The sequence below is a fragment of the Schistocerca americana genome, chromosome 1 (assembly GCF_021461395.2).
Source record: "Schistocerca americana isolate TAMUIC-IGC-003095 chromosome 1, iqSchAmer2.1, whole genome shotgun sequence".
Classification (NCBI taxonomy): Eukaryota; Metazoa; Arthropoda; class Insecta; order Orthoptera; family Acrididae; genus Schistocerca; species Schistocerca americana.
This window is the reverse complement of record NC_060119.1, coordinates 934210121-934222535: the sequence shown is the minus strand read 5'-3', so window position 1 is coordinate 934222535 and position 12415 is coordinate 934210121. Positions and strand designations below refer to the sequence as shown.

The 12415-nt window shown below is 34.8% G+C and overlaps 1 protein-coding gene across 11 annotated transcripts in view; it reads left to right on the top strand.

Annotated features, from left to right (window-relative positions):
* Positions 1 to 12415, top strand: part of LOC124615457 — a 354502-nt gene that overhangs the window by 325389 nt on the left and 16698 nt on the right. For 10 of the 11 annotated variants that reach the window (XM_047143452.1, XM_047143442.1, XM_047143435.1 and 7 more), the window contains 3 exons: positions 62 to 287; positions 6153 to 6282; positions 12173 to 12335. In XM_047143452.1, the coding sequence (XP_046999408.1) occupies positions 62 to 287; positions 6153 to 6282; positions 12173 to 12335 (519 nt within the window). The remainder of the gene's footprint in view (positions 1 to 61; positions 288 to 6152; positions 6283 to 12172; positions 12336 to 12415) is intronic. The other variant, XM_047143372.1, reaches the window with a different exon arrangement.

Below are 12415 nucleotides of genomic sequence, written 5' to 3'. Positions count from 1 at the left end.
TCACCTCAAAACCTTTAACCTGAACCAATCTCTGAAAATCCCATCTGCAATACAAAAACAGGAGATCTGCCAGTGGAGCAAGTCCCACAAATTGTGCTTCTAACATTCGACGACTCTGCGAATGATTTGAACAAGGGACTGTACAGTGACCTGTTTGAGAAGGGCAGGAAGAATCCAAATGGCTGCCCTATAGCAGCTACCTTTTATGTTTCCCATGAATGGACTGACTATAGCCATGTGCAGAACTTGTATGCCTCAGGTCATGAAATTGCATCACATTCCATCTCGTAAGTCAAAGATGACCAATAAAATTCATTCTTGAGCTGTACATAGCATGGATATGGGCTTAATTTGTATGTATAACACTACTGTTGTTTTTTTAATGCAGCTTATGTCTTTTTTCTTTATATATTCAGGGTGGGCAGAATAAAACTGGTCTGAAAATATGAACATCAAAGAAGGTGCTGGAAGTGGCCACTGTTTTCATTCACCATACAGTCCATTTCATGTAATTTGGCCACTAATTGTTACATTTGCCTAAAGACTTCCAGTCTTAAACTCTTGGAAAAACAGTCCTGCACATGTCACTCATGAATTACACTTCACCACATAACACTCAACAATGAACACACCTGTTTTATCATGAGCACCATTTGCAGTTGCATTCAACTTGTCACTAAACACATACACTCCTCTCACTCACTCAAATGTAATGACATGGCAAAGTATTCAGGACAGAGCATGCAGGAGTTGTGTATGTACAGCCATATGACAGCACTGATTGGTGAATTCATTAGCAAAGGTCAGTTCTGCATCAGTCTTATAAATATTTTCCAGACCACTTTTATTTTGCTCACTCTATACATATATATAGAAATGAATAATCTGTGATATGCCCAAGAACTGGCCATTTAAAACGTAAATAGCAATAATGAAATTTAAATAAACCTAAATAACACAATATTAATACCTGTTAAATTGTCAAGAAAGTAAGCAAACTTATACAATCTTATCAGACCCCTGGATGAGTGAAAATATTCAAAAAGCATAGTAAATCAAGTCTGAAGGCACTCAAATTATATCAAAACGTCATGTATTCTGTTTGCAGATGGGTCTAATGCCTTTCAGAATTTTTCAGTGTAAATTTGTTATGTGTTGTGCTCTTCATTTGCATGTTTTATGTACTGAAAAAAATCATATATGTCATACCTGTTATTAACAACTTTGTAACATTTCTATTTTTTACTACAACTGAAAATTACAACTCTAATTTACGTTTTCTCTACTATATGTCCATGAAGGGTATTCTTCGCTAAAGGCATTATTTTAAATGTAATTCTGTATTTCTCTGTGAATTAACTTAAACTAAGCTCAAGTAATATGATTTTAAGTAATAAAATACATAATCTATCCTTTTCATTATATTAACATAGAAGGAAGATAGAGTTTGTTAACTTACAGCAAAAAGCAAGATAGTAAAACAAGCATAACCCATATTACACAGAATTATATCTATTAGCAAAACCATACATGAATTTATGAACTTCCAGCATGCTGGAGTAGTTTGGGTCAGCAACTTTTGTTAATCACTAGAATGAAAATCCAGTCCAAGTTGCAAATTTTTTTACTTTTTATTCATTCAATGACTAGTTTCAGGCTGAGACCCATTTTCAAATCATCCTACAAGGCAGAAAACCAAATTTACACTGATGTGTAATATAGTTGTATTGGTTTAAACTTACATAACAAAGTAAAAAATGACCTTTCTGAAGATGTCAAAAATGTGCAGTGAACATTTACAGTGCATACAGATATCTGGCAGTTTACTCATTCCACTGTTGTAAGGAAACCTCAGGAAGGGGGTGCCTTATCAGGATATAGGAAACTTTTTTATTTATGAAAATGTTCTCCAGCTCTCAAGAACATAATAATTCTTACAATAACCGTACAATTCCACAATAAAATTAATACTTTTTAAAATCTTTACCAAAAAGAATGAAATACTTAAAATTGCTGACCAGTAATACACAGCAGCACCACATATTACAAAGTCGTATGCCATGTTGGCACATAAAAATCATTCAAAGTGAACAGCAACATTAGTATTAAAAGAAAACAAAACAATAGGAGAACTTTAAAATCTTTTCCAAAAGGAGCCAAGTACTTAAAATCTCTGACCAGAATACAAAGCAGCACCACATATGGCGCGAATTACAAAATTGTATGCCACGTTGGCATGTAAAAATCATTAAATGAATTGTTTATGACTGGACATTTCTTTGTTCACTGCAGAATTAAGGAATTCAAATCTGTTATACAATTTAGACATGTAATTGTGATGGAGACATCAGAGGAGTATACAGAGCTAGGGAAGACAGCTATTCAGATATAATGAGCTACAAGAGAGTAGATGCCTATTCTAATTTTTATTTATAAGAACAACATTAGATGTATGCTGCCGATGTAGGTAACCATGGTTTGAGAAAATGTGAAGTGGAAGATACCAAGGCTAAAAAATATTGATCCAATAAAGAGGAAGACAGATTTCGCTGAATGAACATGTTGCACAAGAAGTAGTTTGTTTCAAGTATTTTCTATATTTCTGTTGCATTCTCCTATCTGGCAGTATCTTTATGGCTGTATCTTTTGTATTAGTGGATTAGCATAAAATTAAAGAGGCATTTGGTGAGTTTTTGTGGCACTGCAGAATTTTTGTTTCAGACTAAATCCACAGTTAATTGTACCTGAAAGACAGTGTGGATCCACTATCTTATTAACTGTATTTTATATGAGAGCATTTGAAATGAAAACCTTAAATATTTATTATAATACAAATGAGCTAATACAGGAAAATTAAAAGTTACAGATATATCATTTTTTTATATCATAGTTCCCATGATGTGTTATGCATGTATTCCATCACTTTGGATGTAGATGAATATCTCATGTGAAGATTAGTTTTGGTTGTGAATTCATCCACTTGTACACCACAGTTTTTCCTCTTCATCGCTTCTGCTCCCGGCACTTCTTTGACCTATCTGAACACATAAAAATCACTCAGAGTGAAGTTTGGTGCTTAAGGTTGCTGTGATAGACATTCAGATTTCATATCCCGTATTATTGCTACAGCTGAATGGGTAGTATAGGAATGAGCAGTGTTGTGTTGCAACAAAACATCTGAAATCCAAATTACTCTTCACTGTATGAATTACTGGTCACTGTTCATCCCCTTTTCATGTAACACTCCAAAATTACATCTTTTACATCCCAAAAGAGAGTGAGTATGACTTTTCCTACCAATGATTGATGTAGAATTTTTAGGTTTTGAATAGTGTTAGTACAATTTATTGCTCAGTATTTTCAATTCAGGTTGGTGTTAGTACAGACAGGATTCATTTCCTGCAACAATTCTGTCCATAAACCATTACCTTCAGCTTAGAAATGACACAAAGGTTCCTCACAGGCTTCAACATGACAATCTGTCACTTCAACTGTTGACTGATGTGACACACACAGTGCTAAAAAAATTGCCCCTGTTGCATCCCTAAAGAGAATGAGTAAGACTTTTCCTGCCAATGGTTTTTTTTTTTTTTCACTTCACGGAGGTGTTAATGCACCCAGGTTTCATCTCCTGCAACAGTTCTATCCAGAAATCCATTACCTTTGACCTGGTAACAGTCCCAAAATTCCTCACGGGTATCAGAGTGACAATCTGTCAATTCAACAAACTGACTTAGAATCCATCTTACAGTCTCTTTCTTGAATCACAGCATGTTGTGGACAATATTATGTGGTGAACCAACACTAATATCCAAAATAGTGGCTATTTTGTTTACAGTAATGTCTGTTTTCCTACAAAAGCCCTCTATCACTGTGTGAGTGTTTTTGTTCAACATTACATGGCTTGGATATAAGGTATATTCCACATGTGATACATCTCTTTTTAATTCTGCACCACTTGTACACTTGCTACAGGAACACAAATGAATCACAGCACTGTCTTTCATCCTGCAGTGCATTTTCATAGGTTCAATAACTTCACTGCTCTAAAACCACATCACAAATAACTGCTCCAACACAGTACAAGCCGACAGTAGCATGGCCGTCTTTACACTGAAGCAGCTTCCCTCCCTGTGATGCAACAACAGCTGCCAACTTTTGGTCATTTGTCAAAATACAAGGATAACTCCTGGCATGTGCCATATTGATAGTACAGTTTTAGGACTTTTATTGCATTTTTAAGTTTTTCATTTGAATCACTCTCATAATTTTTTAATCAACAAAATATCATGAAAACAAGCAGTCTAAGAGAGATCCATTACACGTAGTGCAGTGTATGGTTCAGATCCTAGGAAACATGTGGCAGTGCATTTTTACATCTCAATTCACAGGACCAGCAGTATCTAAACAATGTATGACAGTTCGACAGTGATGTTTGATACCAGATAAGGCTTGTACAACATGAGAACTCATTAATTGTGTGCCCCCCCCCCTCCCCCAGCAAGTATTTTATCCTGTTATATTAGATGCATGGTAGTGTGATGGCATCAACTGGAACGGATTATCATGGGTAATCATAATCCAACACCAGCCATTCCTCCAGGTAGTACTTTAATGATTCTATACACATTATTGCTGAAAGTATACTCAAAAGTTAATTTCACTTCTTTTTATTTTCATCTGGCTTTCTTACCTAAAATTTTCATCAGGGTCCTGTGGTAATGAACAACTGAAAATCTGAAATGTGATTTTCAGTGGGTATCTGTCAACAAGATGTAAATTGTCCACTTTCATAAATTACATGCTTTTGTAGAAGTTGGGTTAAGGGTTTTCTGAGTGCTTTATGGGTAGTTTGTTTGTGGGACTCATTTCAGAATAAGAAGATAATATACATTACATAGAATTTTACAGAACATAAAATGAAACTACTAAAGGAATCATAGTCAAAGATGTTAACAATAAAGCAATAAAGTCAAAGCAATTAAATAAATTAATGTTTTTGAAACAGCAACATTCTAATGAATGACTAAAAACCAAACCCTTTGGTTTAACCAGAAACTGATTGTATTTCAAAAGAATGCAATGCAAATTGATACATGATAGTTGTGTAGATTGTGCCAGGAGATCCAAACAGATAAATTGTCCATGAGACGTAATATTTTTACATGATAAATATAAAAATAGAGATTCTGTTGCTTCAGTGAATGCCACATAAATAGCATAAATATTTTGAATTTGAATTGCCCATACATTAAGAAAATGTATGAATTAATGATGCATGCTAAAATTTTAGGAATTTTGACAAACTGATTGAGAAAGCCAGATGTGAAGGAACAAAATTGCTCTAGATCAGATAAATATCAGTAGAACTGACACTGGATTAAATACTATCATTCGTCAGAGCTCACTGACCATTCTTCAAAATGTTTGTGTGATTTTGTTGTAAATATCAAATGAGTTGCACTTGTTTTGCTATCTTGCTTCTTGCCTCAAAAACAAATAACCAGATGAATGTACTAAATTAATCAATATCTATTCCATTTCCTAAAATGTTTGATGTTGCTTCTCCACAGCACAATATCCATTAGAATATTGCTTCAGTATTTCAAGCCATTTCAAGAAAAAACTAGTTGTGGACTAAAATAAAGAACAGTTTAACAAGTACAGTGGGTATTTATTAATTCAGTGCACATTTGTGGAGCAGAAGTGCTATCCAATCATGGAGAAACTAATAAATACACATATACACTAATGTTTTAGTTCAAGAAATGGTCCATGTTTTGAGATTTTTATAATTTTTCCAGCATCTTAAGGGGGCAACTAATCTCAGTGAAATGAATACAAAACAAGCAGTGATTTGAAAACTGCTAGTTAGCTTGTGCAGTACAATTGAAAAGAAACATACACAAATTTCATTTGTAAAGTTTTTCACTGTAAACCCTGGAAATAACTGAGCTTTCTACAGAACAACATTTTCAGTTTTTCTTCCATTTACCATCTGCATACTTCTGATTTCAGTATCATTAAACTTACTATCATTGTGATTCATCTGAGAAGCAGTTCATGCAGCTTCACAAAAGTGTAATTAATGAATTGATTTTGTTATATTTTTAAACTTATGGTGTTAACTACAGTCTTTATTATTTCACCAGGCACAGTTTTGGTGAACAGTTCTCTCAGAAAAAGTGGTCGAAGGAAATTGGTGGTCAGCGTGAGATCCTAGCACAGTATGGAGGTGTGAGACTTGAAGATGTCAGAGGCATGCGGGCACCATTCCTTGCAGTAAGTGAATAAATAATCTGTCGTTCAGAATAAATAATCTTGTCATTCAGTAAAAAATCTGATCTGTACTCTATTACTGGTTGTTAAGTAGTACATACTTTACAGCAACAGAAACTGAATTAATTAACAACAAAAATGGGAGAAATCAGGATAAAAAGCAGGGAGCAACCTACAGTTAGTTCGTGACTGTGGCTAATGGACGAGGGAGATCATCAGAGAAAGGGTGATATTTCAGGAGTATCCCAGGGCTGCACGCCAATCCTGAAGTGAATTGAGGTTCTACTGTGGTCAAAGTTAGTGTTGAATGTTAATACAGAAAAATGTATTCTTTTTAAACATACATATGAGGCTGTCACATCTCAGACTCACAAACTAATGACTATTGATATTTATGCAGGTCACAATGAAATACTAATCATCACATGCCACTCTGATAACACATATATATATACAGCACTGCAATCCACATTGGCTGCCACGTAGATGTGAACACTACCACAATAGTTCCATACAATTCACCTTCTGTATTTCTTGCTAATCTCTTCAATTACAGCTATTCTTGAGGATCTGCCCATGGCAAAGATGACATGCTTACTTTTCGATATCAACCACTGAATTCGAAGCTAATATCACTGAAACAGCTTTCTCTGCACTTTGACTTCTATATGTATGTGCACATATTTATGACCTATGTGAGGAAACAAGCAAGTATGCTAAAGAATGGATTTTAGATAACCTACAAGTATCAGAAAAAAGATTAAGTTATCAGAAAACAAGGTTAGGAAAGATACAGAATCTACGTCACAGTTGGAATGTGGCATGGAGAGAAAAATAAATTGTAACTGCAAGGCCAACAAGTTTGACTAAATCTTTAGAGCAAATCAAAACTCTTTCTCAAATAATCCAACCTCCTGTACTGAGCTTACCTCATGATGTGAAGGAAATATGAGGCTACTGCAACTAACTTCCTCTTTTCTATAGAAAATTGCCCAGACATCTTTTTTTGGGGTTTCTACAATTTCCTTAAATCTTTGATCAGTTTCTAGGGCATGTTCCACAACTCAGTGTCAGCCCTTATTCATGAGGGCTAATGCTCTGTCTCTAATAATCCCACTGTTAACAGCAGATTAAATTATCATCTATTACTGACAAACACAAAGAAAATAAATTATCTCTCTAATGTAGTGGACATTAAAAAGTCTTGTTATTAGGTGAACAAAATGTATAGGAAATGGAACAATAAGGGTAGAGGTATATGTATTAATGAGGAGAAGAAACTGCTCCAAATTTATGGTGTGGAGAGACAAGGCAGAGGAAATGAACCAGAACATAAGCATTAGATCCAACTTTTATCTTGCATCTTATATCCCTTCCAGTTCTAGCTTTAGAACAATGTTTGCTTTCACCAACCAACTGCAATCATCCAAGAAAAAACAATACCACATCAGTAGCAATACATGACTTTTACAGGAGAGACAAAAAATTGTCTTAAATGTGAGAAACATTTCAAAGAGATACAAAATTTTCACTTTAGCACTAGAATTAAGTTTTTGTTTACATCAAAACAATAAAACATTCTTCAAATGGCCTGATTATGGCAGATGCACTTGCAACAAAATGTTATTGTTTGTTGTTGTTGTCTTCAATCCAGAGATTGATGTGATGCATTTCTCCATGCTAGTCCATCCTGTTAAGCCTTTTCTTCTCTGAATAACTACTAGAACCTACATCCAATTGAACGTACTTACTGTATTCATGTCTAGTCTCCCTATAGAATTTTTACCCCCCCCCACCCCCACCTCAAATTACCTCTGTTACCAAAATGAGTATTCCTTGATGCTTCAGGATTTGTCTTATCGACTTATCCTTTCTCTTAGTTAAGCTGTGTCACGAATCTTTTTTTTTTTTTTTTTAATCCAAATCAATTCAATATTTCTCATTAGTTACATTAGTTATTCAGTTTACCCATCTAATATTCAGCATTCTTCTGTAGCACCACATTTCAAAATTTTCTTGTCTGAACTGCCTATTGCCCATGTTTCACTTACGTATAAGGCTACACTCCAGATAAATCTTTGGAAAAGACTCTCTAGCACTTACGTTTATGTCAGATGTTAAAAAACTCATCTTTTTCAGGAATACCTTTCTTGCCATTGCCAGTCTACATTTTATATCCTCTCTGCTTTGTCCATCTTCAGTTGTTTTGCTGCCCAAAAAGCACAACTCATTTACTACTTTTATTATCTAATTCCTTAGTCTAATTCCTTCAGCATTGCCTGATTTAATACAACTACATTCCATTGCCCTTGTTTTACTTTTGTTGGTGTTCATCTTATCACTTTTCAAGACACTGTCCATTTCATTCAACTGCTCTTCAAAATCCTTTACCATCTCTGACAGAATTACAAAGACATCAGCAAACCTCAAAGTTTTTATCTCTTCATCCTGAACTATAATTGCCTTTCCAAATTTCTCCTTAGTTTCCTTTACTGCTTGCTCATTGTACAGATTAAATAGTGTTGGGGATAGGCTACAGCCCCATCCCTTCTCAACTATGGTTACCTTTTCATGTCCTTTGACTCTTATAACTGCAGTCAAGTTGCAATACAAGTTGTAAATAACCTTTCACTCCCTGTATTTTATTCCTGCTGTCTTTAGAATTTCAAGGTATATAGTCCAGTCACCACTGTCATTTCTTCAACCTTTTTTCTATGATAAATCATAGGTTGAGCACTGCATTGTCATTTTGCACTTCCTGTCCGTTTCATATTTTAGACATCTCTATTCCCTTTTGCCTACTTCATTTTCATTTTTTGTCAGTTATGTTCAATATATTGTGCACTGTAAAAGTATTTCCACTGGGCTTTGTTCTTTCTCTGTATGATCCTCTGTGTCGTACACTATTTCACCTCTAAAGATTATCTATTATTCATCTCCTGCTATGTTCATTACTCTATTATAATCATTGGTTCTTTCAACTCATCCAGGTCCCATCCCCTTAATTTCCAACCTTTGTATAATTTCTTCAGTTTTAACCTGCAGTTCATAATCAATAAATTATGATCAGAGTCCATCTCTGGCTATGGGAATGTCTTACAGTTTGAAATCTGTTTTTGAAATCTTTATCCTACCATTGTTTAATCAATCTGGAACCATTCAGTGTCTGCAGCTTTTTTCCATGCATCCAGCCATCTTGTATGGCTGACCAAGTGTCAGTGATGATTAAATTATGCTTTGTGCAAAACTCTGCCATGAGGCTTCCTTTTTCACTCCTTTCCCCTTAGCTCATGTTCTCCTATTACTTTTTCTTCTCTCCATTTTACTACTATTGAATTCCAGTCCATTAACACTATGAAGCTTCCATGTTCCTAGCTATCTGCATAATTTCTTTTATGTCATAACATGTTCTTTCAGTCTCTTCTCATCTGGGCAGCTAATTGGCATATATCATGGTTAGCGTTGACTTCATATCTGTCTTGGCTATAATAATGTGTTCATTATGCTGTTCATAGAAGCTTACTCAAATTCCTATTTTTCAATTCATTATTACACCTACTGCTTCACTACCCCTATTTATTATTTATGCTATTTACATGAGATTTGTTTGTTAAAGGGTATTGTGTGATTTACTACCTTTGTAATGTTCTTGATTTTTAAAATTCAAGTAGTAATAAAAGCTGACATTGCTCTCACATTCATAAGCAACTCCTGTCAGAAAAGCAATGATGGTGATTGATGTATTGATGTATTGGGTAGTGTGTGTAGCTTCACAGTCTTTGAGCTTCACCTCATTCCATGTTCATAATCAGTATGCCTGTGTCAACTGATTATCTTATGAGAGCATTTTCTAATATCACATTCTTATTCTGATATGATATGTACAGCCTCCGTAACACAAAATTATTTGGACAGGAGTTTTTCTAATTGTTCTGGAGTTTTCCTTCATTCATTAGAGCAGGCTTCAGATGTCCTTTTCTTAATATTGTGTAAGTAATCATAAAATGGTTGGGTTCCACTGCCTTGTTCCCATTATTCTTCTGATGAGTTATCTGAATATTCTGGTTAAACTTCGGAACCAGCCTCTGACAATGAGTGTCATGCATTATTGTTGAACACGGAGGGAACTGTACTTGCAGTATAGTGTTTGGTCTAAGTGGGTACAGCCAGCAAAGGTTCTAGATGGAAAATTTGAGAATTCAGTTTAAGAAGTTCAAAGATGAAGGTGAAGTTAATGTATGCCTGAAGCCAACATTACCACAGCTAATAATCATCATAACAAAAATTATGTGTGCTGTTGTATGATCCTGGAAGAGCAACTAAGATCCAATACACAAAATGAATTCTTCTTCTACTTCACTGCATTTACACCTGTTTTTTTCTCCTCTTGTCTGTTCTGTATTCCTAGGAGAAACAATTTCTTCTTTGGCAAACAGATCATATAGTGAAACTTGTTTCCATGATCTGAGCTATGACTCAAGATCAGCTTAACCAGAGAGAGAGATGCAATGAGCAATGCCGCCATGCTGTAGTTGCACATATTTTTCCATTTTATGTGGTGATTTTTATCATAACCACTATGCTCAGGTTAGATATTATTTTATTCATTTGCAATTACAGAACTTTACGCTACTTTTTCCTGTGTGGTATTCTTTCATATTTATTCTGTTTGTAAAGAATTAGAAATTCATTCTCACCACAGTAACAGCAGATGTGTTGAGAGTCACAGATGTCAGCTGATCATTCATTTAGTGTTTCATCAACAGATTGTCCATTATGTATTTGGAAAAATAAATTAAAAGACCCAGGTGGCAGGAGCTCTTGAAAACTTCTCCAAAGTTTTCAGCAGAGTATATCATGGTGCACTGTTATCAAAAATTGCAATGGGTGGTGTCCCTGGAAAGCTCATACAATCACTGGAAAAGTGTTTCAGAGGTTGATAATGGTGTACAGAAATTATACATAACAATGCAAAAGTACTGTAGTGGAGATGGTAAAGAATAAGGAATATAGACTTTGCTGTGCCTTGGGGTTCCATTTTAGGTACATTCCTGTTCATATTTTATAAAAATGATTTACCAAGTTCTTTCAATAATACGAATCTGATAACTGTGTATGCTGATGAAAAAGCCCAGGCCTGTTGTGCAGACACTGAGCCCAGTCTTATTGAAGAGGTTCAAAACTTAATTTGAAAGGCAAAAGCTCACACTAAATGAGACATCTGAAAAGTTAACATACAAAACACAAGTATTATTCACTTTAAACTGAGTGATCCAAGTAGACAAAATATTGTGAATGATGAGATTCTATCAAAGACCAGTTTGAGAGGTAAATTTTTGGTTTTATACACAGCTGACCAGCTTTCATGGAAACAGCATGCTGTAATAATATTTTGTTGACATTGCCCATGCGCTTGAAATTATGTATTGTGAGCAAAAAATGGATTTGAATTTGTTGCTATTTTCCCTTTTTCCCAAAGAAGAGACCTTTGAAAGCCAAAAAGATGTGGCAGCATTTTTTAAATTTATGTCTTTCAGTCATTCTCCAGTTTCTTGTGATTCAGTTGCCGTAGACTGCCAATCCTTTTTTTTCTCAAACACTGTCCATAGTAAAGCAAATTTCTAAAAATCACACGGTCTGATTTCAAATGTGTCACACATGTATACAGACCACTGAGATTGACTTAAGAGGTAACTGACTAGTCATATTTCTGGCAGACCCTTATTTTGCAGTGAAAATAATGTTCATGGATCAAATTGTCTGCAAAAGTACTGTTCATATCACATTATGAAATACACATTGTCACAATAATCAATGTGGAATAAGGATAATATTTCCTATTTTTTGAGTGTTTATCTATTTAAATGCTTAAAACTGTTTTACACCTTTCCAGATTGGTGGTAACAAAATGTTCAAGATGCTCTATGACTTAAACTTCACATATGATTCTTCAATGCCTGTGTATGAAAACCGCCCACCCAGTTGGCCTTACACTCTTGATTACAAGATATTCCATGACTGTATGATTCCACCTTGTCCAACACGATCTTATCCTGGTAAGTGATACCATAATTCATCTGTGATATTGTTTTTGGAAATATTTGCCTTAATTAATGTCCAGTAAAACATGTGGTAT